Here is a 26,858-nt window from a genome sequence, read left to right as displayed (position 1 = left end):
CACAGTTCTGGGGTCGAGGGTTCGATCCTAGGTCGGTCCTCACTGTTGGGTGTTTGCACGTTCTCCCCCGGGCTTGGGTTTTCAACGGGCACTCCGGTCTCCTTCCACATCCCAAAAGCATGCATCGTAGGCTGGTTGAACACTCGAAATTTCCCCGAGGGGCCCTGCGATTGACTGGCCAGCAATTCAGGGTGTCCCCCGCCTGGTGACAATAGTTAGTTGGGATAGGCTCCAGCACCCCCGAGACCCTTGTGAGGATAAGCAGTTTGGTAAAAGAATAAATGAATAAATTAGTAAGATTAATTGGAATAATAATAATAATAATAATAATAATAATAATAATAATAATAATAATAATAATAATAATAATAATAATAATAATAATAATCCAGATGAATAAAAACAAATGAGTACATAAAATTCGTGAAGCATCAGATCAATAAAGATCAAAATTGTAAAACCATCTTAATAAAGCTTAACCAATTTCAAACGACGAGTTTTTCACGCTATTACCTACTTGTAAAACTTGGGCGCGTCCTTTCAAAACGATGCCCACCTCCCTCTTGCATGTTCGTAATGGTTCGCTCCGTTGCCAAGGTGCTCGTGGAAGCCAGTTTTTCACTTGGTTCACTTAGTTCACCACGTCTGGCATTTGCTGGACGCGTAATATATGTCGCTGATGGGTGAGTAAACCTTTCTCAGGAGTGCGACAGTGAACATGTGTCTATATATTATATACATCCATGTGTATGTTTCTTGGCGATGACTAAAATGCGACTCAGAGAAGAGTGTGAAGGGCTAGCTGCAGTAGCGTTAGCCGGGCTAGCCTTAGCGCAGCACTCAAACTTTGGGACTTTTCACATTGTTGTCTAGTTAACGCGCAACTCGTCGTCGAGTACGTGGACGCTACTGAATCAAAATAAGACGGGCAATGTGATGGTTTGAAATGTGCCTTTGAGGGCTTTACCGCATCCTGGCTGTACTTGCGTGGGCAAAAGGAATGCAAGTGGTGCTGGAGGGGAAAAATGCTTTGCTCCTACTTATTGCCAGGCATTAGGAAAATTCTGATATTTAACTACATGCTCATTACAGTTTAAACAGTCGATCACATTTTCAGATGGATGGATCAAGAGATGTCCGTCAACATCTCTTGGTTGTGTATAAATCTTTACCTCGCTCAGCATTTCAGTAATATGCTTCAATTTTGACGTCAGATGAGGGTTAAGAATATCAGATGCCAATTATGTTTTATGTCCTCAGCAGCAGCAATGGGAGAGAAGAGAAATTCTGGAGTGAACTTTGGAAGACTCCATAAGGTCTATTCGAATTACATGGGTGAATTGTTGTCTTGACTTTTTCTATGTTTACCCACCCGGCCACATAAGCCAAGCTCCACCACTGCTGGATGCCACCACATCCAACTTAATGCATGACCATGGACCACAAAGAGGTAAACATTTTAACTTGTTGTGATGCTTGCTTTTCATAAATCACACACATTTGCATCTGCTACTCAATTGTAGTCTTTTATTTTTAAATCATTTGGGTCATTCAGCGTCTGTGACAATCCCACTCATTGCAATCCTGATCATGTTTAAGAATATATCAGCACTTGCAATGCATGACCTTGCAATTAAATCCTGTATTTTTAGTCACAGTAATTATCTTTTCACTGCTCTTGTAAACAGTATCTTGGCTTTTGGTTATTTTCTGCAGTAATATAATGACTTTTATGTGATGTTTAAATACAACAAGCCCCTGAGACCTGATACACAGCTTGTGACAATATAGCTACATGTCATTAGTCATTCATTGGGTCTCATGGAGGATCAGATAGAATTACACAGCCATTGAAGTGCAGTGTTGAGTTAAGCAACAAGCATTTTGTGTTGGCACACCTTGCTAAAGTTGGAGTCATCCCCTATGTACTCACTGAAAGCATTAGTTTGCCAAAAATCTAAAACTTTTATAACCACTCAATAAACCAAAACACACAATCAACTCTCCTTAACTCACATTTTTTTTCCTGAAAAATTTGCCACCTCCTCTTGTCCTTTAGGGACAGACGGAGCAAGACCAAATTTCTGCGTGGCTCCAGGATGATGGTTTGCCACCAGGGGCCACCCCAGACAAGCGTGAACTCCATCTTTGGCAGCGGATCCTCGACACTGAGGCTGAGCTGGATACTTTGCGTTCACAGCAGACCAATGAAATGAAGGAGGTGAGACTCTTTGTACATTGACCCGTCACGTATGACGGGTTCTAATATTGATTTTATTCACTTTTGCTCATAAATGTTACTACTGCGATTTTACAACATAATATTCCCATTTTGGTGGTGGGTAAAATCTCATTTGATGACATTGTAATTGTGTTATGTTTCTGTATGGTATTTTATTTGTTTCACCCCATTTCAAATGTTGCAAAATCAGCCACTGTGTCCTTTTGACTGTTAGATGGACAGCTACGTAGCACATATCCGCTTGCTGCTGCAACAACGCGAGTGCGTGACTGCAGGCTATGAAAGAGACAATGAACAGCTACAACAAGAATTGCTCCGCATCAGACAGCAACAAGGTGATACCAGTGCAGCTCTGTTGCTTACCTCATTCTTTGGGTGAACAGAAACTGCATTTTAGTATTTGTGCACAACTTGTGTTTTTTAGCGTGTGCTAACTGGCGAGATTAACAGCATATTTCAAATTTCACCCTAAATTTGTTGTGAGGAGTGTACAAATGATACTTTTTGTTTACTGACTATTTCTCATTTCTTCTTGACAAAACCTGTCTTCCAGAGATTCAGAGCAAGGAGTTGGCTGAAATGTTGGCTCAGGAAGATCTTGGGGAGATGGGTTTGAGTAGCCCAAGTGAGCAGGTGGCATACCTATTGGTAGAAAGGGCAACACTGCTGGAGAGGCTAGAGGCTGCAGAAAGGAAGCTTGACAGTCACAGCTTGTCCGGGAGCGTAAAAGATGTCCCAATCCAGGTGAAGAACACACGCACGTAACTCAAAAACTGAACCTCACAAAGACCTGGCATCCAAAGACCTAAAATGTGATGTCCATATATGTGGACATAAGGTCGAAATTATAGTATTTTTTGTATTATAAATCCTTGCATTGCTTTTGCTTCTATATTCTAAAATAATAATTATTAACCATAAATAATAATAATTAATTAAATTAAATTAATAATTAAAATGAATACAAACAAAAAAATCTATATTTTTCGGACTACCATTAATGACGATTAGTTCACAAAAATGTTTACAATGAATGCCCTAAAACAACAGTCAAGTGACACTCCCGTTTTGCTTGGAACAAATGACAAATTTTCAATCAATTCAACCACAACTTGGATTTGCAATTAATTTTTCTTTCTTTCTTTTCCTCTTTATACTTGGCACAACACTCATTGCATTAAATCTCAACTCTGACCAATGTACACAGTCCCAGACAGTACATTTACCTACTACGTGCCTTTTATGCTCTTCTAGTTGTAAGAAACCACCACAGAGCCTTCATCTGCTTTCTTTGGCCTTTTCTATTCATTAGTTATTATTTTAATTATTATTATTTGGTGTATTTCTGCACATGCTGGTTTTTGCTCTTAATAGGCTTCATCACAAACTCCATGGAAGAAGCTGTTTGGGCTCCGCAGGTCTGCTCAGAACAAAAACAATATTACCCCTGTAGGTCCTCTCTTAAGACTAAACTAACTCAACTAACATGCTTGCGATTTTTCAACAGCACTGTGAACAGTACTGTAGCTTCTGTGGATTCTTTCACTGTGACACTGCTTGTTGCTACTAGACATCCGCATTACCAATCATTTTCCCACTAACATTTGTGAAGTATTTTTTTCAAGTGATGGGAGCTGATTGGCCGCAGAGGTTCATCACAATTGCCGGCATGAGAACTGTTTGTTGTTGCACTTGTGCAGGTGAATGCTATCTGAAAGCCTTCACTACTACTTTGCAGACTGCAGTGATGAGGAGTTCAACTCCCTTTTTCAAATGCATGTTTTTGACAACACTTACTGTATCCACTCCTAAGCTTTCTGTTCAATCCACCTGTGAGTAATTCCTGTGTCGCTCTAACACTAGGCTCAGAGCGAGGAGCTTTCCCGCGAGCAAGATGAACGCCGGCGGTTGGAGCGTGACTTGGAGGAGGCATCCAACAGGCTGGGGATGGCTCATCAGGAAATCCGAAGGCTCAACAATGAGCTGGACGTGTCCAAAACCAACAGTCTTGAACCCTGTGGTGTGTTGCATCATTTTTTTTTTAAATCTCTCTAGTCTATTGCTGGAAAGAAGTGTGTCAGGCATTTTACAACAAATGTGGTTCTACCCTCAGAGTCTGAGCTTCAGGAAACACTCCAAGAACTTGAAATTCTGAAAAGAGAAGTGGACAAACTGAAACAGTGTGGTGAGATTGTAATTTTTTTGTAGTAGATTCATCTATTGTGGGAAGAAGTATGTGTACCCGAGTAATTCAGTTAATTTTATTTAATCTGATGCCCAATTGTTTTATACTGCACAGGCATCATCAACCTAAAGCAAAACGCTACCGGTTCTGAAGTAAAAAATTATCTTTGATAATGTCAGTAATTATTTTCTTTTAAATAATAATTTGATAGTGTTATTTCAAAATGAGAACAACAAGACATTGAATTTAGTTTAATTACAGTTGTACTATTTTTTTATTTTTTTATTTTTTTATTTTTTCAGATATGATGAAGCTACAGCAAGCTAATGAGCAAAGTGACAGACTGGATGCTGATAACAGAAATCTGAGAGAGAGAGTGCAGTCTTTAGAATCTGAGAAGAAAAATCTTCTTGAGCTTGTGAGTATAATTTGAAACTATGTGTCTATTTAAATTGATATTACAGGAAAACTTTCCATTGTGTTTTTCTCCAGTTGGAAACAAGGGACATCGACCAAAGCGCCGCCCTTAAAGCAGATGGGAGGCAAAACAACAATTGTACAGAACTTCAGAACAACATTTACAACTTTTCGACTAAAGAATCAGATCCAATTCACAAACAGTAAATACAAATTAAATCTATTACAAGGGCCCCTCGGTAATTTTGTAGCACTAATACGAGTCATCCTGTGCTAATTCTATCTAAGCTGTCATGCAGTGAATGAGGACAGAATTGTTCAGGTGAGAGAGTTGGAGCGTCAACTTCTGAGACTTCGCAAGGAGCAAGAGGAAATGGAAGAGAGAAACGAGGAGCTGGAGGCATTACTCGGTGAGGCCCAGAATGCCAGCAAGGAGGAGAGGCTTCGCCATGATGGAGAACTGGAGGGCCTATATCGACGGGTAAGCAACAGCATAAACATTCCCTGCAAATGGATAAATATCATAACCTATCAGATTCATGGATAACATTTTGACTGAGTAGTTCAACCTTCTTAAACTCCATCTGATGGAGATGGCAGTCCAATCCCTTTATCATCATTGCGAGCCCTCCTATTCAAATTGAATTGGACTCTTATTGCCATGAATGGCAGCATTTAATTAAATTTCAAAGTTGCTGCTTCGGAACATTTCTAGTAATAGATGTGAACTGATCATGCAGGTCAAAAACCTTGAGGGGCAACTGAAGAAGCAAGAAACTCAAGAAAAGCACTTAAAGAATGGAGAAGAGATCAAAACCGCAGAATCCTTCTTACAGCTGGTAGAACAACTTCCATTCTGTTTGAAAATAGTTAGTATAACATGCGTCTCAATATAATTCAAGGCTTGCCTTTTGCTTGCATTAGAATATAGTAGTAGTGAAAAAAAAAGAAATGTAAAAATGTTAAAATCATTTAAAGCATATATTTAATGACCCGGAGGATATTTTTAATTAATCTGTTGGTGCACTTCATTTTGTTGTTAAGTGCAGCTCAATCTGCCGCTCTCACATAAAGTTATGAAAAGTGATCATTTGTCTGAATTACCAGAAAGTTAAAGTAAAACTAGGGGGGAAAAATGAAAGCAAATACGTTGTGTCGCTGTATATCAAGCACCTTCGTGACAGCGGCCCAGAGAGACTGGCTTTGCTAGAAGCTCGTCTGACTGAAGAGAAAGACTGGCGGAAACAACTACAGCTAGACCTCAGTGCTGCTCAGGCTGCCTTGAAAAAAGACAAGGAGGTATATTACATGTTGCAGCTTTATTGTATTTCTTTCACCATGTAAATTTGGCAACTGAATCACTGAAAACTGCTGCAATTTCCGTATTCTGTCTGTCAAAGGCTCTGCAGATCGGTGAAAGAGACCTGAAGAAATTGAAACTTGAGATTAACAGCCTTCAGACTGAATGTCAACAAGGAAAAACGCTTATCAAGGGTCTCACTCAAGTCAAGGGGGAAAAGGCAGTACTGGAGGAGAAGGTTTGCCAGTTTATTGTCTCAGCATACTGAAGTTCACTCATACACTTGAACAAAACCTCTCATATAATTTCAGCACTCATCTTTGAGGCACTGTTTTCTGTATTTATGTTGAGTAAACTGTCAAAGAGCTGGGTTTTTAACCCTCAAACACTGAGCATGTCGCACGCATTTTAAGCCATTATCAAAGAAACAAATGCATTGAAAGGTGAAAAAAAAATCCATACACTTTCAACATGGCATATCCTTGTCAGGGTCGCAGGCCTTTGGACCTCAGCTGACTTCAGGCAAAATGCAGACTTGTACACCCTAAACTGGTCGGATGAAAAAACAAGATCCCATTATCATGTGTTATAATGTATGTGTTTCAGTTAGCTCAGATGGAGCAAGCTCACCGTCGACTACAAAGTGAGCTGGCACACCTAAAAGACTGTAACCACAGCCAAAAGGACTTGCGGCATAGCAGAATACCAGTGGACCAAATGCAGGAGCAGGCGGACCACCTGACCAAAGAACTACGTTGCCTTCAGATAGAACACAACACACTCAGGTTGGTGGAATTGAGAAGGGAGACAAAGTAATAACTCGTGAAAGTATTGGACAACAAAGCTTGTTTGGCGTTTGCTTTTTCAGAGAAGAGATGGCCTCTGAGCGTGGGCAGGCAGCTGAACTGCAGGCCAAACTGACTGACAGCGTCCAGAAGAAGCTTGCTGTCGAAGAAGAAAGAGAGAAACTGGAGCTTGAGCTGCAACACCTCAAGGAACAAGTAAAGCATCATCAGGGACAGCACTATTTGGCTAATGAAGCGTTTAGGAACAACCCTAAATTGCCTCCATTCACGTCAACCAAAGAGAAATGTTTGGATCTGGTATTTTCTTTCAATTTCCTTTGGCAAATATATTTAGTTTGCAAAAGAACTGCATTAGCTTGCATTCTAGTTCATTTGATACACAAGTAGTAATCAATAATATTTTTGTATAAATAAAGTCAGAATGTATTTCCCACAGGAGTTTTATCGATATCATTTTGTAAATGCTTGCATTATTGACCCGCATTATTTACATGATTCTTAGTAATTAATTTCCCAATGATGACATTTCATTTGTACTAGTGATATAGTAGATTTACACTGAACTAGACTAAGAAAGATTTCCTATAGTTATATAGTTTCATACCTGTTCTGCATACAGTGTAACGTTAAGCCTTTTCTTTAATCATTAGGGCTCCCTGTGTACCTTCAATACATTTTGGTCAATTTTGCAGCATTTGTATGATTTTTTTTTTAATATATATATTTTTTAACCCAAAGCACACGTCTTTTCAATCTCTCATTAGTCTTCGGACATAGTCCTGCATCAGAGGACAGAAGAGGCTAAACATTTGAAGCAAGATCTACAACGAGTGCAGAACCTTTTCACCTCAGCAGAACGAGAACTACGCTATGAAAAAGAGAAGAACATGGACCTAAAGAGGCATAATGCTCTGCTCGACAATGAAAAACTAAAGGTTGCATTCGTAATTTTGAGCTAGGGGTATTTTGTTTGTAACCTTAAAATGTCAATTTTAGTAAGAGTTAGTGTCACATTCAAGGAAAAATTGCTAATAATATTTTTTTTGCCAATTTTAGCTTTCTGCGGAACTAAAGCAGTGGCAGACCAAGATTGTTCAGATGAAGCAGAGTCTTCACACTCAGACAGCTGATTCAGAACTTCAACAGCAAAAAATCAGGGCCCTGGAGCTGGACCTTGCACGCAACGAGGCCAACCGTAGCACTGCCAAAGGTCTTCAAGAGGAGTTGCAGGCAGAGAAAGCACGGGTCATTGCTGCTGACAAAAAGGTTAGTGTAAAGGGAACCCAAGCATTACATTCCAGTCCTATTGTTGAATCACTATATTTGGATTTAAAGAAAATGAAAACAATTGACATAAGTCTTTCCTTTACCCTTTGTTGCAAAGTTTAGTGTTTGCATTGTTGCATTTGGCCAGTCAAGTCACATTTAGTTCTTATATCACACCCCATTGTGGCCTTTAATGACAACAATGTCTCCAAAGGGTTGTACAGGCCCACAGTTGACAAAAATTATGACATAACCTGATCTAAACCTTCAAAAGAACAAGGAAAAACTGAAGATCCCAAGAGCCCACAAATGCAGGGTCCCCTTTCAGGATGGCATGATTAGACTGATTTCTGAGTGGGGAACATCTATCACATTAAATAGTGCTATGGAATGGTATAAAAACAACATGAGCCTTGAACTGTCAGATAGGTTTGTTCTCTAAAAAGGTTATTTCACAATCTTAAGAAAAAATAAGTGAGTGCTGTTGTTTCAATTTGTTCTCAGTTACCTTTGATTGTAATGACAGATGGTGGAGCTACAGCAGCAACTCAATGCGACACAGCACCAGCTGCGTATGGAGGAAGCTCGTAACAATGAGAGCAGCCGCCTGGAACTGGAAAGCAGAGCTCTATCTGACACTTTGTCCTCCCTGAAAGCCCAACTGCAAGAGGAGCACATTAAAAGGTATTTCAAAGTGTATGGATGTTTGGACAATGTCCCGAGTTAACCTCCCTCTAGTCTATCATCAAAACCACGCTGGACTTTTTTTTTAATTTCAGGAAGCTTTTAGAGCAGCGTGAGGACGAAGTCCAACAACAAATACGTTCTCTGAGAACAAATGAGAATTTGCTCACCAGGACAAACGTGGAGCTAACCCACCGAGCACAACAGCTAAATGAAGAACTCCACAAAGCCGAAAATGAGGTACAGAATGGCTTCATGCTCGGGTGTTACCATTAAATCACATTTTATAGTCCTCACAATAATGGTCTAACCCTGGAAAGAACTGAACAGTCTTCTTACCTTCCAGATAAGAGTTGACAAAGTTTCTTGTCGCCAACTGAAGGATGATCTCACAGCCAGCCAGCTCGAGTGCGACAGAATGCAGGGAGAACTCAAACAAGTTTTCCTGCAATTGAACACACACGCTAGGTACGTCGTCCGCTGGAATGTAATCTTATATACAATTTTCAGCACTCATATTTTCCTCAAACAAATAAGCTTATAGTCATAGGTCCATCTGACCTGACATTGCAGTACGTAATAGTTTCTTTGCGTCTCCATTAGAAAGTACAACGAAAAACACAGTCGACACAAGACCAAATTGCATCAAGCCAAGCAGGTCTTTCTCCAAGCCACCGCACAGCGGGACAGCACCATCCAAAAACTGGAGAATGACTTAACCCTGGCCGCCAGTCTCTCGCAAAAGGTAAAATATGAAGCCGTCATGAATTTGTGTCCGATTTGACAAATATTCTAAACCTATAGGCAAAGGAATGCATTCATAATGTGATGGAGGAAAATGAAAAGCTTCTGGAAGAGAGGAGGAGTCTGTTGCTGAAGATCAGCGAAGCAGAGGAAATGGGCAGCAATGGAATGAGAGTGGCGTCCACCGTCCAACACAGGTTACAGTTCGACTTTTGGCTCACAAAACTGTCCATTTGTAAGAGCTAAGCCTCTCTTAAAATGACTCAACTTGTCAACTTGTTAGCAGCAGTAGTAACAGTGGTCAAACAGTCAATGAATAGTAATTCTCTCCAAGGGTTAATGCCTTAGAAGCGGAAAATGGCAGACTTCAGGATCAAACTCTGAGGCTGTCCAATCAGGTCAGTTCCTTGGAGCGTGCCTTGAGGAATGCCCAATCCTTCAAAAGCAATGAGGTAACACGCTTGCGTGCACCTGCACACAATTTCATCAACTACATGTTGTAACGCCACCTCTCAATAGACCAATTGAAATGGAATGTCTCAGTACTTTCAGTGTCTCTGTGCTATTCAGAAAAGATTTTAACACAATGATGTCAATTGAACAGAATTCCAAGAAAGGTTTTTGTGACAGCATTCTGCAAACAACTAGTAATATAAGGTATGATTGCAAGAAGAGAGAGTGGAATTTGGTTGCTATTGTCACTAAACAGTATCACTAAACACATTCTCCCTTGTTTCACAAATGTGTGATTACTAGCCTCACATCCAGTTCCTATGACCCTTGGGAGTTATTAGAAGCAATCTCCCGCTCCAAGACAGAGCAGGTGTCAGAGGGTACGCGGACATCGGTCACCATGCAACAGGCATCAGAGCAAGGTTACCTGAATCTTGCCTCCTCGCTGTTTCCTCCTGACATGACACTCGTGACACCAAATAGCAGTGATGGCCCGTGAAAGTTACCAAATGCTGATGAGGACAAGGCAAACGTGAAAATGTATGTGAAATCAAAATACTATAATAAGAGTAATTATCATAATTCATTTTAATCGCCTGGAAACTAGTTCCGATGTACGGTGCGTCTAGCGCAACAACAGTCGGCATAAGTTCTAGCATGGATGATCAATGGCTGAATTAAACCAACAATATAGCAGCTTCTACTGTAGTCATCGGGGATTATAAAAATGATATTTTTATTACTGTAATTTGATTTTATTTAAAAAAAAAAAAAAAAGGTAGGACAAAATATGTCAGACCAGTAATTGTTGGAATCTGACTAATATTTAAAACTGAGCACTTTATCAAATGTTTCTGTTGGTGTACATTCAAGAAAATGTCGCCGTTTTATTTGAACGATCCATCATTTTTAAAATTAGTTTGTAGTTATGTGTTATTGTGCCAGTGTTATTCTATTTACAGATAGTGCTGTGGACTCTTGCCTTTTAAATGCCTGTTTCTATCAATGCCATTTTCTGCGCCAGCCAACCGCAGCATTCTGACCACCTGCACAATAATGTCTAATAGGTACAACCCAGCCAGACAGTTATGACATACATACATAGATTTTAAAACGTTTCAGTGATAGTGTTACAGATGGTGGAACAAATTATGCCCATTCAATGTAAACTATGCTCCTACATACGAAAAATCAAATGAAACCACTTCTGGAACCAATTAACTTCGTAAGTAGAGATACCACTCAATGTGAAAAAATCCTTGATGCAGCCCTTTATTGTACACGTGGTCTTTATGCTGTGTCCAGTCATGAAATGCATTTTTTTTACTTCTGTTGCCAGTACAGTATTTTTGCTTAAATGTTGAACGAGAAAACGGAGAGTGCTTTTTTATTTGAGTTTCCTAGGCATGATTTATTTATTCCCAGGAAACTTTTTGAGAAACATTTTTGCACTTGAACACTTTGTTTCATACAATCACAATTGCATTTATAAAATACAATAGGTACAAAAGAAACATTTTTTTCTTAGAAGTGCCAAAATCACAGTGTGAATAATGGCAGTGTGCATGAAGCTCTAGAGAACCCTTACCTTGTAAATGTTTTTATTTTTCCAAACTATTTTCATAAATAAAGATCACTACACAAATTTGTTTTTGCATCTTGCTCCGTAATCATATGCACACCGTCTATTTAGGGCCAAATAAGCAGACTGCACTGAATGTATAACAGTCTCTTTTATTAAACCAGAAAAAAATATACAAAGCTTTTTTTCCTCTTTTTTTTAAGTTTAAACACTGCTAACCCGTGGGTTAACTTTTCAGTCTTGGTTGTGCATATTTAGTTGTCTGGAAACCGTATATGAAGCCACAATGCAAGACAGGAAAAGGTTTAATAAATCTACTCAATATTTTCCCATAGAGAACTTAGGTTAAACAGTTATCATACAGATTACAGCTCCATGCGGGAGGGAACAAGAAAAACAATGTTTACAGGACTGAATACTGCAGAACACAATACAAAGTAATGGTGATGGCATGACAAAACAGCTAAGGCTTACATAAAAAATAATTGATATAAAAAATGATTAATAACATACATTTTTTTAATCTCCAAACAAAACACATTGATGAAAATGTTAAAAATAGATGATAAATGAGTCGTGTTATACAGTACAGCAACATGATCATTCTGCCCATTAACTCAAAAGGGATGAAGTTGAAGAGGCAGGATTTGTTGTTGGTTTAAATGTCCTAAATTGCTCAAGTTTGTGACTTGAGTCGAAGCTTGGACTATTTTGTTAACCATTTTTGTACATTGTTTGCGGTTCTTTCTAAAATGCCTCACCGTAGCACCTTTTCCATAGTGCCATAAAGAATACAGCAAATCCTATCAGTACCATCTGAGGTTTAAAAGTACAAAGGAGTGTGTAGTCAAAATGTAAAATAAGTGACATACAGTCAACACTTTCCCAATACACACAAGTAAATGTTTATACTGCAGTTGATTCTAATCTGATACAATTCTTGCCGACTGATGTTCACTTCCTTCACATTTTGGTCCAATAATCAGTTAATGTTGATTATCCAAGCTAAGCTAAGTTGCTGTTGTTGTTTTTAATGTTTTTATTAGGAGACGTAGGTATGGCTGATGAAACCTGGGACCAGTTAAGTGTGCAGCAACTAATACTTAATAATAAAGCTTAATATTACAAGATTGGCTTTCAACATGGCACTTGCAGGAAAGCGAAGCAAGGTGTGGTCATTTATACTATAAGCAGTGTTGCTATGGTCACCAAGGTGCCACTTACTAGGGATAGAAGGATTTAGGTGAGGGTGAGAACATTGCTTACCTTTACACTTCCTTCCCTCTTCGCATCATTGAAACAATACAATCATGAAATGCTTCCATTGTCTTGTACGATTGCCTCTCTTTAAATGTCAATGACCCTGTTAGCGTGTTCTTGCACAACCATATGAGTAAAAACAACAGTAACAGAAAATCCTGTTTTTTTTCTACATAGTCACAGATCCTAGCTGCCACAAATAATGCCATTTGGCATTTTCCCGAACAAGATTTCAAAACTGTCAGCCAAAGCAATGAGGCCTAAAAAGTGCTTAAAGATTCTCTTTGGATGTCTCCCGAAAACACCCAGCATAAATTTCGCAACTTGATCAATTCATTCCTCTGATCGTCTGGCATATTTAGGGAATCCCATTTAATTGAGTTGGAAGAAAAAAAACAAATGTTTGATGGCTAAATCATCCGAGCACATTTTCATAAAGAATCATCTGCTCTTTGAAAGGACTCTTTACCAAAATGGAGACAGGTTCTTAACACGGCGCTTACGAAAGTGCTTACTAAATTTGACGCAAGACATTCTTTGCCACTCAGTCCTCTGGACAACATCTAGCTGTATTGTTACATTCACTAAATAGTGCCCTATTTCCAACTACAGCGCTGAATGCTTACTTATGCCAGTTGTCATCATGTTAATGTAAGCCTTACGCAAATGACCATCAATGGAGGGCCTATGAAGCTCATGCCTAACTTTGACTCTTGTTGGAACCTATACTTGGTGCCAGGCAACTTAGATAAGGGAGATCCTTATGGGGATAGTAGGGGACTCAGTCCTCTGAGGGGACTGGTGGCTCACTAGGTGTTCCACCACTGTGTGTTTGGACATGTGCTTCATAAGGTAGGTCTCCTGCAAAGTAACACAAATACATTGTGAGTCACACTGACCTGCTAGGCCTAGACAAAAACAGAATCACAGCAGTGCTATTAAGAAGTTCACTACTTACTTATGCTGACTACTTATTATGTGTGTACTTTATGCTGAAGCTTTAAGTCTCACTGTACTTGTATTCTTCTTGTATAATGACAATAGAGGCATTCAATTCAATTCATTTCAGAATTAGAATCTGAGTTGCAATGGGGTACAGGCACCGCTGTGCGATTTTAAGATAGGAAAAAAATTGGTTAATCTGTGTCATCGACCAACTTGGTGGGGATGCAAATTTACTTATAGTTTGGCAGATAACCAAGTGCCTCAAAAAGAGTCCAATATTTTCTAGTGATTCGTTAAACGTCAGTTGAAATAAAGTACAAAATAGATAGGTTTTCAAAAAACAATCTTGTATATGTATATATATATATATATATATACACATACATATATATACATATATATATATATACACACACATATATATATATATATATATATATATATATATATATATATATATACACACATACATATATATATATATATATATATATATACATATACATATATATATATATATATATATATATATATATATATATATATATATATATATATATATATGTATGTATGTATGTATGTATATATATATATATATATATATATATATATATATATATATATATATATATATATATATATATATATATATATATATATATATATATATATATATATATCCTTTCTTATGGCTAGATCGCCCAGGTCTAGGTACAGATAAGTAAGTGTCTGGTAGTTTACGTACTGAGGTGTATGCCCGGCCACACATGCTACAGCAGTAGGCCTTGGCATTTTTGATGGCATGCGCAGACAGGTGGATCTGCAATGATGCGGAGTCAGAGTAGGCACGGTAGCAGTTGGGACATTTGTACGGCTTGTCTTTGTTGTGCTGCCTCTGGTGAGACTGGAAAAAAACGTTGCACATGATTTAAAAAAAAAAAGCTGCAGCCACAATTAGGTCCTTTGATTTATGGTCGCCTTAGCTGTATTAAAGCTAATGGCAGAAATGTAACAAACCTGGAGATTAGACAGCTGGGTAAAAGCCTTTTCACATCCAGGGTGAGCACATTTATAAGGCCTGTCGCCAGTGTGGATTCTGCAACAAAGGACCCGGATCAAAAACATGTCAAATGAGTTTCAAAATGTCAACTTGCTAGCTATTATTCTCTTTAGAGGCCCCAGACAGCTGGCTAACCTGGTGTGCTGCTGAAGATGGGAGAGCTGGCGGAAGGAGTTGTCACAATAGGAGCAGTGGTAGGGTTTAATGCCCAGATGAATCCGAAGGTGCTGGGACAGATAGGAAGCGTTGGCAAACGTCTTGGAGCAGTGGGGACACTTGTGTGGTTTGGCCTCTGTGTGGGATTTGGAGTGCATCTGCATCTCTGACTTGGTCAGGAAGGTAAGTGGGCACACTTTGCATCTGGTGTGTGGGAGGGGGAGAAAGGGGACCCAGGGTTGGCTTGTTGAACATAAAAAAAAGTCACTCCAATACACCGACTAACGTGTTTAAAATGTAACTGCAATAAAACTGATTAAATGAATAATAGATTTGGATTCAATAGCATCGTTATGTCTTGTCACAGATATTGAAAAAAATCATGTTCAGTTTTCACACAACTCTAAGGTTCAGACTTCTTGGAGAAACTAATTTTGAATTCCTATTCCTCTGTTGGTCATCATTTTTTTGTCTTGAAACTTGGTAGTTATGTAGCATGGGCCAGTATCTATCAATCTTCTACTATTATGTAGTGGAAATCTGCTAGATTGAAGTAAAATGTATTCCAAAAATATAGTTTATCTCAAAACCTAATCACTAGGAAGAATTTTAACTTGGGTACTAGATACTGCAGTGTCTCTAACCTGACTTCATGGATGGATCACTAATTAAAAAGGTGGGTTGAAGAAATATTTTAGTCTCAAAAGTAGGTTATGGAAGAAAAAAACTTAGGAAGACAAACAGCTTTGACTGCCCCACCTGTATGTTTTGCCCTCTTTGGGCGCCACTGTGACACAGCCTTGGTCTGCTAAAATAGGGTAGGGGACCACCAGTAGAGGACCTGATGGGTTTTCTGCTTTAATCTTCTTTCGTCCTCGCGGTGCCTTGGGTGGGGGGCCCAATAGTCCCGCCAAGCCTTCAACCTTCATGTGGTCCATACCAGGACCGCTCGCCAGCCCAGAGATGATGTTGACAGAAGGGGCGCCCCCTAGGCGGTTCTGGCTGCTGGAGGTTGGTGTCGTGGGGGTTAGAGCTTCGGAGGTACTGTGGCTTTCGGGTCGTGATAACGGGGCCAGACCTGGGGAGGTGACAGGAAGACCTATTCTATCAAAACACTGATGTTATGCAACAAACTGGCATTGAAATACCGTCAGTAATTTAAATTTGTGTTTACGGATTACAAAAGCCAATACACATTCACTACATACACTGTAGTGACAGGACATTAATGTCAGAATTGCACGGATGTTTTGCAATTTCCCAAATAAGGCAGAGCCTGTCGGCAGTACCTGATCGATGGTTAGCGCGGGCCTGCTGCTCATTTAGTTGTCTCATGTGCCAGTCTTCCCATAATCCTTTGGCCTTCACAACCAACTTCTCGTCCATACTTCCATCTGCCAATAGTGAGGTGAAACCAAATGTTAATTAACTCACACCTTTGACCAGCACCCATTACAATTTCCAGCACAAGCCTGAACAAACTGTTTGCTTGCAAAACAGCTTTGATTGTCTACTTTGATACAGTGAACATCCTTTTGCTTTTATATTGACTTTATCGATAAGCATAGATAAACTAAAACTAAGGCAATTCAATCAAATGAACGCAAGAATTGTAGAATTATATCACAAATGATTAAGTGAAGTTTGATACCTGGTCCGGAGCTGGAGCCCGAACGGGCATGTAAAGTGATGTCCGACTGTTGCTGCGGATGGTGACCCGGCACCTGTTGCTGCTGTTGCTTAGCAACTGCCATGCCGTGCTGGGAGGTGCCTCCTTCTGGGGATGCGCTGGGCACCAGCAAACTTTGCTGAGATGGAGTGGAGGTAGGTGGTAGGTGCAGGGGTCGGATCTTCTCGGCCATCAGCTGCTCCTTGATCTTGTTAATTAGCACCAGGTTGTCCAGCTGAAAGGATTAACGGGTTAAGCTCAAAAGCAGGAAAAAAAACACTGCGCCTATACATCTTAAACAATCAGTCCTCGATAAAAAATATCAATCAAACAAGAAAGGCAAGGGAGTCTCATCATATCACTAAGAAACGCAGTTTTGTATAGATTAGTGCTGGCGAACATTTTTTTTTTATTAGTCACACGGTCCATATTTAACTTATGATTTATCACATTCATTTAAGTGCAAAAAATATTTCATTTTTTGTTATTAAGCAAAGTAAAGTATGATGCAAAAGAGTCTTTGGCCAACCATTAAATTCACATATGCAAGCATTATAAGAGAAATGTCACAGTTGACCTACCTGGCTAGGCATGGATGGAGGTGGTGGCCAGAAATAAGGGTTGTTAAATCGTGGCTCTGCCATCCTAAAAATCAAAATATATCAGGAGACAATCAGTTAATTGGAGTTTATTGCTCATGACAAAAGGTGTGCATTATGAAAAATAATTCATTTGTTCATTCATTGTCAACATCGCTTTGTTCATTCATTTTCAACGACCTTGTCAGGGTCACGGGTTGCTGGAGCCTATCCCAGTTTACTTGGGGTGGGTAGGTCACAGAGCAATAATACTATATATCAATAACAATATTCAGTTAATCCTGACATAATGTTACCATTCAAGTTCAACATATGTAATGAACACCTTCAATGTTTTGGGAAGCAAGAAACTTGATGAATCCTTAATGTAATCGAATTTTGATTGTAAATAGTGTTATGTTTTACATGAGGCTATTACATTTTATTCTTAAAATACAAAAAATATACTTTTTTGATTAAGACTTCAAACTAAAAATTGAAATATGGTGCAATAGTAATTCATTGCATTTATACTTCTTTGAATGTTTCGTCATTTGAACAGATTATCATTTCTTGGAGAAATAATTTACACATCAAAGCCTTTTGTAACCTGAAAAATGAGTAAATAGAGGTACCACTTTATTTTCTTTATTTGTTGAATCATTGCTCTGCAGTGTGGTGATCTTAATCAATTATATTTTGTATTGAAAAAATAGTACATTATACATATATAATATTACATATATAATCTGTAGCATTTATAAAATCCCAACTACAGCTCTTAAATGAAGTTGTCGTGCTTCAATGAAAGTTTCTTGTTAATATTGTCGCCACAAATGACATTTCAAGTGTCTAAATGTCACCCAAGTTAAAATCTAAACAGTGTCATTATGCTGTTCACTTTTAAATCCAGCGTTTGTCCATCTTATTAGGCCGATTTTGTCCCTCTAGCAACAATGTGAGCGTTTGCGTACAGGGAAGACTTTTGGGCTTTAAAAAAAAAAAAGAAAAAAAAGTAACATTCCCTTAAATTGAATTTGCAACTTTGCAACCGTGTGGCCGACAACTTCCCGACCCCTGACCAGCTTTTGGAGCTTTTTGAACGGCTACGGGACCAACAGTACAGCGGGGCGCCCACATTTCGGAGCAGAAACCAGACGGCTCCTCTTCTAACATTCCCGGACAAAAGAGAAACAAAAATGGCAGCCTTATTTTTATAAGGCGGGACGCCATATTCTGCAGTCTTCTTCTCCCTCCCCCCTCGCCAAAAAAATGTAGTGAGCGCGTTGTGGCCGGCGAACGGTTTGTGTTTATGGCGTCCATTGTAGCATGATGGATTGTTTACGGCCTCTTGCAGCTTTGAATAGCCCGGCCTCCCCACCCCTTAAAAAAAATGACACTTCCTACAACAACCATGCCCTGTCGAGGGGGAGACGGGGGAGAGGGGGGAGAAGAAAAAAAGCAGCGCGGAAACAAGGCAAGATGCGGTCTGAAGCACAAGGGTCCCAAAACGATCACTTATTTTCAGCCGACACAAAGACTCGATTGTGCGGTGATAGGGCGACGTGCCATTTTAACTAAATCCCACTTGCAGTACTCTTCTTTTTTTTAAAAATGATTTTAATACTGCAACTTTTGGGCGAATCAAAAGAACGGCGGCGTGCATGTTTTTGTGCACGATGCAGCTGTTTGGAGGAGATTAGTCGAACGAAAACACATGCACAAGTAAATACCTTTGGTCCCGTCTGTAGGTATTGTCTTGAGAGTACAGCTTTCATATAAATATATATTTATATATATAAATATATATATAAAAAGGCTGGATGTTCTTTCTGCCTGCTTCCAGTCTGAACAACGCTTCCGGGTCGCTTTGTTCACTTCTGGGTTCTACTATACTGCTGCAGCCTCGATGGACTTGCACGCACACGCGCGCGCACGGAAAGTGACAAGAGAAAATCATTTTTTTTTAAATTGATTGAAATAATAATAAAAGTCGCTGACCTTTTTTCCACGGCGTTATGTCATTTTAGAATAGACAGAACGAGAGAATCTTGGAAAAGAATTTAAAAAAATTATAAGTTGCAATAGATTTCGACTCAGCTCCTCAACAAGGAATTGTGATTTATTTCTTTTCAACTTCACAGGCTACGCATATAACTCATTGGCTGCCATTGACGGCACCAGACGTCCAATGCATTTTGACCGGGACGAGGGGCGAATGAATGGTCGTTCAACAAACATGCTGAGGACTATAATTATAATATATTCTAATAATATAATTATAATATTCATATATATATATATATATATATATATATATATATATATATATATATATATATATATATATATATATATATATATATATAGTGAATCTGTTGGTTATTCTTACATCTTCAATAAAGGTTTTGGTGGATATTGGACACCTTTTTTTCTCCCATCAGTTGAAAAGATGTTTAAGGATGATGATTTTTGACTTGATTTCGAGTGTTTGACGTCATTTACTCAAAAAGGTACAATAGGTCACTACCATGGCTTGTTAGTAGTCTAGCTCTCAATCCCAAAAACAGCTTGTGATGAAAATGGTCCATAACAAAGCTCCAAACTGCAACAGCAATAATTAGTAGAAATGTTTACACTCAGGGATTTAGTTAAAACAAGATGTAGGGCAACATTTACCGTCGCTTTGCTACTCTTACCAACACATTTAGAGAAAATATGAAACCCATCCCATTGTTTACTGTAACCACATATTTACAATAAATGAGTGGAATCAAAAATTCAAATGAATAATGAAATGGAATTTGTCACAGTGATAACAGTAGTCTGCATCTGTGTGTAGGTGTATTTGATGTCATTGCGTTTCCTGTTTCTTGCTGGGCTTCTGCAAAGATGATGTAAATCTAGTTAGAAATGCGGTTGCACTTTTCATATCAAGACATCGTCTCACTTGTTTTTGACAGGGTTTAAACAGAACATTCTGGCAGTTTGGAAAGACTCATCCTGATAGTGGCCTTTAGATTTGAAGTCGATAACGATGATGATGATGATGATGATGACGATTCCATGCTATGTGGTTGACATGTCAGATGACCAACTACATCAAATTGGAAGTGGATATATTTTTTCTGCGTTATGGTCTCTTGTTCAAAAATGAACTTGGTAAGTGTAAAAGTCAGATGATTTGGATGTCTTATCTGATTTTACAGGGCTGCAGACTGCCACCTAAATTGTGGCATTACAATTTGAATTCAAAATATCAGTTAACAAACAGTCCAGATAGATATGTTGTTGTGAGTCGCAGTGTCTGGTTATGAGAAATCAAGACCCCGTGAACTGAAATGTGCGGGCAACATTTACCCCTAAATGTAAGGAGACTCTATCTTTTTTTTTGAATAATTAATTTGAGCAGTAGTAAACTGAATAGCTCAAGATGATATGTCAGTGAGAATAGATCTAGGATCAACTCAAAGTGGGATTTTGACATGCATTAACACCGATGGTAACCATGTACCATAACTTCATTGAAACTTTCATTGGAAAAATAGATAAAAGAGAGTTGACTGCCTGATTTTACAGTATGTTGATTAAAACAAATTATTTTAATCTCTGTGCGTCAGTCGGATGTTTTTTTAAATTGTATTTTTATGTAAATTCAATCAGAAGGAATAAAAGATTGTGATTATTGCTATTCCAGGATCCTACAAATGTATTTATGTTAAAGCAGATGTTTGAATTTTGGGGGGATTTCTTTATTTGAATTTCTTTTGTTTCCATATGCATAATTTTCCCCTTTAGGTGTTCTGTAATCTTAATAGTATTTCTTATGTAGCGGCGTTCATAAGTAGAGGTACCATTGTATTTTAAAATAACCCTTATATTGTCTACTTTAACCTTTAACAGCGTTAACCTGTACAGAGCCATGTTACGCTGAAAACTTTGTATTTACTCAATATTGTCCAAAACAGATTCATATCTACAAAGGATTATGTCAATGCCTTGGACTTTTGTGCCTGTACTGATATTTGAAAACAAAATGGTAAATTAGCTGTATGAGGATATTCAGTTTTATTTTATCTGATTCATTGAATTTCCTGTAGTATTTAGTCTATTTTTCAAAGATTTTGTATGTCACTTACTTTTCTTTCAGGTTTTTCTAATAATGCCCTTGCTTTCCATACATGGACAAAGTCACATAGAGTTTCCAAAACATTCCAATGATTCCTGTTTTGATGTGTGTCCACCTGGCAAGTTTATTAATTTAGGAAAAATCTCCTGTCAGTATTATTTATGTGTTTTATTAAACGTGTCTCTATCCCCTCCAGGTTTTCATAAAATAGGGCACTGCAACAATCCGCTTAAAAAATACAGATGTGCAGAATGTGGCAAGCACACATTCACAGCGTATTCAAATAGCCTGGAGGAATGCCTGAGGTGTGATGTGTGTGGTTGTAAGTAACATTCATCTTCTTGCTTGGCCCAAGATAATATCATCTACTATTGCATATCCTAAAATGCAAAATTTTAAATGTGGATTAGCTGCAATTTTAACAGAGAACCTTTAAACTTGCTCTCTACCAAGGGAGTCAAGTTGAAATACAACCATGCAACTTCACAAATGACGTGGTGTGTGCGTGTAAGGAGGGATACTACAATGCAGGGTCCCAAGACAGTCTCGATTGCCGTGTATGTCAATGTGAACCTTGTAAAGGTAACAGCTTTAAGACAACAATAATTTCATTTATATTATTCCTTCCAAAGTCATGTTTCTTTTTTATATAAACAAATGTCTTTTGGTTTTCTTTCAGATTCTGGCAAGAGGCTTCACTACAGACAGTAAGACATTGTAATGCAATACTAAATTGTTGGTAGACATCTGTTGATGAAAGAAACACCCACAAAGGTCTCATAAATAACTTCCATAAAATGTAGAGAATAGAAATCAAGTGCATTCATGGAAATTGAAAATATAATAATACAAACATAAAAATATTACAATTCGCCAATAGAAAAAAAGCCCAAGAAACAGGCTTTGACAGGCAAAATGTTACACCTGAAAAATTCTTTAATTTTTAAAACACTGCCCATCCTTACCAGAGTCATGGGGCGCTAGAGGCTATTCCAGCTAACTTCAGGTAAAAGGAGAACTACACCCGAAAATATGAAAATTATGTATGAAACTCTGATACAGTCAAAAATGTCCACCTGCCTAAAAGAAATGTGCACCCAGTGTTATCACACATACAAAAATGAATCATTCCAACAAAAGAAAACAACAGCATCCCTTCTGTGACCATAAAAGTTATTTTCTGCATCTTGCACAGGGTACAATGATCGCAAGACTATATATGTAGAAATGTGCTGCTCAGTTCTAGAAAATTTGGTAAAACAAATTCTGCTTGTGTTGATTTCAGGAAACCATGTTTGGAAAACGCAGAATGCAAACAAAACTGTGCAACTTCAACTACAGCTGCCGATAAAACCACATTAACAACAGCAACAAAACGCCCTCCTCCAGAGGGACCTCTTGGTAAATTCCACAAATATATCTGGCATTTTTTAGAATACTAACCTTAAAATTGCTCAATGGTACTGTTATGTTTTTAATAATTGCTCAAAATGAATAAAACAATGTTCTTTTTCAATACATTCTCGCATTGTGTAAATCCCTTAAGAATTGTGGGTATCTCTAAAAGGGGTGTCCATAAATGGGTGAAGACACTGTGTATTTGTTTCAGATAAGAGAGTTTAGTGTGTTATCATCTGAGAAATCTGTAAGCTGGTGGTTGTGTTCACAGAAACAGGTCATGTTGGCCAAATTGTCGTCATCCTGGTGGTGGTGGTCTTTTGTCTTCTGTGGCTTTGCACCTGCTTTGCCTTTCATTTGCGGTTATCTTTCTGCTGGAGAATCAAGAATGCTACAAAGGGCGTCAACAGTAAGTCATTGGGTTTGTATGATGGTCCAGTCTTATTTTGCTATTTTGGGGGAAACCACATGTCTCACTGACCATTGTAACTGACACAAAAAGGTAGTACAGAAATACAAATCAATTAGCACATCTGCTCAAGTTCTACCTGAATTTTTATTTTATATTGTGTGGATTAGGAATAAACCCATTTACATTGTCCTCCTTTTTGTTATTTTTGGAAAAGACTAAGTAGCTCAAATTGCGAGTCGGCCATTAGTTGTGGATGGATCAGAATTTAGTAGGTAAATTCTAGGAATGTATAGGCATCTATTCTCAGAGCCATTTTTAAGGAGGTTGAAGATATGGCTCTCTTCCATACATCCTTGTGTTTAAGAGGGCAGTAACTCGGCATCCACGAAAATGATGACAATATGTTTTTATAATCAAGAAATGAACAAAAGACATTTTTAATCCTGCAAATGATGAACTGAAGGTGCTTTTATGAGGAAACTATACTATTTGCCCAGAGTAAAACAAATAAGAAGCAATACATCCAAAAAATAAGAATCACTGAAACTTATTGGAGTTGTTTTGATGCTTGTAGTACTCTCAGAATTTCCGCCAAGAGATTTACAGATATTTTTTATCACTCTCTGCAGGAGCTCACAATCATCTAGACAGCAGGCCGACCACACTGGTACGTTTGCACTTATGGGCATCTTGCATCATGAAGTGATTCTATCTCAACCCGGAATATTGCGTTCTCTTTAAGAAGTTTAGGGTTTGCTCAATTTTTGGTCATTGCTCTTATACATCAGTCGCTTGGGCATCCATTTGATCAAATGTACTTCTTTCATTCTTTTCCGTGTTCGCCTATCTTCCACACTTCTCTCCGTCACCATCATTCTTTTGCCGCAACAGTCACAATTTCTGGATATGTACAAACATTCAATGTCTACTCTCTACCTCCCGCCCTCACTCACTCGTTCTCTCTATTTCTCTCTCACTCTTTGATAAAATCACTTTTGATAATATCCAACCTGGTCATTCCTGAAAATGACCTCAACCGCATTTAAGGTCCTCCCCCTTCAATATTTGTTCTCCCTGTTGAAAATGAAAAACTCTTAGATCTTTTACCTTAATGCTCATGTCTGGCCACTGAGTTCAGGGCAACAGGAAGTGCCTGGTGTGTATTTCTAGTTTGCATGTGACATTGTTGTTGTAGTAGAGTAATTTGTGTGTGTGGACAGTGGGGTTCTAAATTATAAACTTTAGATTTTGAAGTGCTATTTTCCACCAGTATACTTATCGTTGGGGAAACTCGGTGATGTGATCACACAGCCATAAAGATCATGAAATGATTTTTGAATTGACTCCTCTTTTTATTGCTCCTTGCACAGAGAGCTAACATGTGTGAAGGGACCCAAATTATGATACCCTGCCACAGTTCAACTACACCAGTATGTGTCGACCATGTGGAGGCTCTCCTGACAGACTCCCAACACAAAGGTATTTATGACACAATGGCAGGAGAATGAATATACAGAAACACACAACTGGGTGTTGCATGTTCTGTAAACCGAAAGCTCAAGCTCTATGGCATGACCATGAAATGATTTATTTAATCTCCTCTGATCATTTATCCAGACTTAAATGTATACATACTGAAATTTACACCTAACCTTGCCCCACTCAGCATTTTGTCCGCTGTCTGTTGGTCATCTCTAGATGGTGGACTAGAGAAGGTTGGCGGGCACTGGCCGCCCATCGTCCTCTATGCTATCATTAACGAGGTTCCCCTGCGTCGGTGGAAGGAATTCTTGAGGATGCTCTCGGTGGCAGACCAGCAGCTAGAACGGATCGAAGTAGAAGGTGGCTCATGTCTCCTGGAGAAGCAGTACCAGATGCTTCGTCTGTGGAGCCAACAATCTTCTGCCAGGCTGGAACACATCTTGTCGGCCTTGCATGACATGGATTTGTCGGGCTGTGCCCAGATGCTACAGGAGCGCTTGGAAAAACTTCAGTGGAGGGATCAGCTCAAAGATGGAGTCACAACCTGCTGAGAATTCAGGTCAAGTAATGCAATAGGCAAGGTTGTTTTTACTTTGGACTTGCATTTGCACAATGAGAAACAGGGAACAGATGTCAGGTTTATTTTATCTAAAACTTTAGGGAATGAATTCCATAGTCTTTTGTCTCCAAGTCTTGAACTTTAATTGACTTTGGACTCTTTCACAGTATTTCTGTATTATACTGACCTTTTGGCTTATCTCCTTAGTACAAATTGTCAAGCGTGTTTGTTGCTGCATGTATTTGTTAAAGGTGGGAAGTACCACAACTTTGTTGCAGAACCAAAGGGGATTTTTTTTGTATCAAGTATTTCATGCTTAGGTTTTCAGAAGTAATATTTCTGGAACTGTTTTTATATGATTGTAGGTGTATTTACTATCTCTCCCTAAATGTGAATAGTTTTATTTACTTTTTACTCTACACTTTTATTAAAAAAAAAAAAATGCGTTCTCCATATACCACATTTGGAAAAATAGAGAGAAGTAAAATCAATTATAATGTTAAATTATTGGATGAGATATTTGTGATGAAAGGCAGGGACAAAATGTAAACTTTGGAGTTTTTTCACAATGAAAACAGATTTGGAGAAGCAGCATTTTTTTATCCATAAGTTAATTTAAGGTATTTTGGTCTCTTTTCAAGGCAAATGTGCCATTTTTAACAGACGTGTACTTTATCTTTACACAAGACAGTCTGGCATTAACAGTTCAACGCCTCCGCTAAACAGGAAAACTGGAATTTCCACAAGATTAAAAAAAGAAAAGAAAAACAATGCTAAATGTCAAGACACAGTGTGCAGTGTCAAGCTACCTGTATGGCGTTGAAACATGGTTTCCTTTTGTGGTGCCTGCAAGTATCATTTTCAGATTCTATTATATGCGTGGCTTTCTGATAAAACAAGAATCATTTGTGGGTTTAACGTGAATTGTAGGCTCTGTGTGCGTGTGTTTCTTGTTTTGCCAAACTACAACAAATGGCTCAGAATACAGGGACTACAAAGAATGTTGTTAATATGTGTACCTTCATATTTTGTTTTGTTTTCAATTTTATTTATTGGTGCATAAAGGTTGTCAAACTGTACAGATGTTCAAAGATATATCTGGTTTGAAAATCATAACCCTAATCTGCATGACTAGTATGTATTTATTTACATTGTTGGTTATTTTAATAGATTTTCAACATTTATTTTAAATATATCAATGCGTTCTGACTGGATTTTTTTATTTGTTGAAAACATATAGTAGGTGGTTTCGAGTGATTCAAATGATAATCTCATATCTTTATCACATTGTACACACTTCTGCCCAGTCATTGTTCATATAGAATGCCAGGAAGAAAAGTAAAACTGAAGCTAGCATACGAAAAGAAACAAACAAAAAATGTGAGCGTGAAGGGGCGTGGGTGTCAGTTGTATTATATTTTGGTTGTCTGGTAACCTGTTTTGTTTGTGTGAATGAATTGACATTTTACTTGCATTCGAGATTGTTTCATCTAACCGACCCACCCAAAAATGTGCTTTGAAATGGGGATTT

At 38.4% G+C, this 26,858-nt stretch overlaps 3 protein-coding genes across 3 annotated transcripts; 2 read left to right on the top strand and 1 right to left on the bottom strand.

Annotated features, from left to right (window-relative positions):
- The first annotated feature begins 621 nt into the window (after positions 1-621).
- Positions 622-11,742, top strand: ccdc30 (coiled-coil domain containing 30). Its single transcript, XM_077605428.1, has 25 exons — positions 622-1,450; positions 2,060-2,221; positions 2,457-2,577; positions 2,796-2,986; positions 3,617-3,691; positions 4,106-4,264; positions 4,313-4,427; positions 4,730-4,845; positions 4,920-5,047; positions 5,133-5,325; positions 5,585-5,683; positions 6,015-6,143; positions 6,245-6,382; positions 6,751-6,929; positions 7,013-7,247; positions 7,715-7,885; positions 8,007-8,216; positions 8,743-8,900; positions 8,996-9,140; positions 9,247-9,368; positions 9,504-9,645; positions 9,705-9,841; positions 9,979-10,096; positions 10,249-10,301; positions 10,401-11,742. The coding sequence occupies exons 1-25, from the start codon at positions 1,430-1,432 to the stop codon at positions 10,594-10,596; spliced, it is 3,513 nt and encodes a 1,170-aa protein (XP_077461554.1). The 5' UTR covers positions 622-1,429; the 3' UTR covers positions 10,597-11,742.
- A 69-nt stretch (positions 11,743-11,811) lies between these two features.
- znf362b (zinc finger protein 362b) lies at positions 11,812-19,276 on the bottom strand. Its single transcript, XM_077604781.1, has 9 exons — positions 19,081-19,276; positions 17,351-17,414; positions 16,752-17,004; positions 16,390-16,494; positions 15,860-16,178; positions 15,080-15,304; positions 14,902-14,980; positions 14,630-14,788; positions 11,812-13,800 (listed from the first exon to the last, which is right to left on the bottom strand). The coding sequence occupies exons 2-9, from the start codon at positions 17,411-17,413 to the stop codon at positions 13,684-13,686; spliced, it is 1,320 nt and encodes a 439-aa protein (XP_077460907.1). The 5' UTR covers position 17,414; positions 19,081-19,276; the 3' UTR covers positions 11,812-13,683.
- A 3,507-nt stretch (positions 19,277-22,783) lies between these two features.
- LOC144085842 (tumor necrosis factor receptor superfamily member 1A) lies at positions 22,784-25,716 on the top strand. Its single transcript, XM_077615505.1, has 5 exons — positions 22,784-22,877; positions 23,146-23,283; positions 23,916-23,953; positions 24,657-24,765; positions 24,985-25,716. The coding sequence occupies exons 4-5, from the start codon at positions 24,666-24,668 to the stop codon at positions 25,317-25,319; spliced, it is 435 nt and encodes a 144-aa protein (XP_077471631.1). The 5' UTR covers positions 22,784-22,877; positions 23,146-23,283; positions 23,916-23,953; positions 24,657-24,665; the 3' UTR covers positions 25,320-25,716.
- The last annotated feature ends 1,142 nt before the right edge of the window (positions 25,717-26,858 follow it).

The sequence above is a fragment of the Stigmatopora argus genome, chromosome 1, assembly GCF_051989625.1.
Source record: "Stigmatopora argus isolate UIUO_Sarg chromosome 1, RoL_Sarg_1.0, whole genome shotgun sequence".
NCBI classification, from domain to species: domain Eukaryota; kingdom Metazoa; phylum Chordata; class Actinopteri; order Syngnathiformes; family Syngnathidae; genus Stigmatopora; species Stigmatopora argus.
The sequence above is the reverse complement of the archived record's forward strand: the minus strand, read 5'-3'. Positions and strand labels throughout refer to the sequence as shown.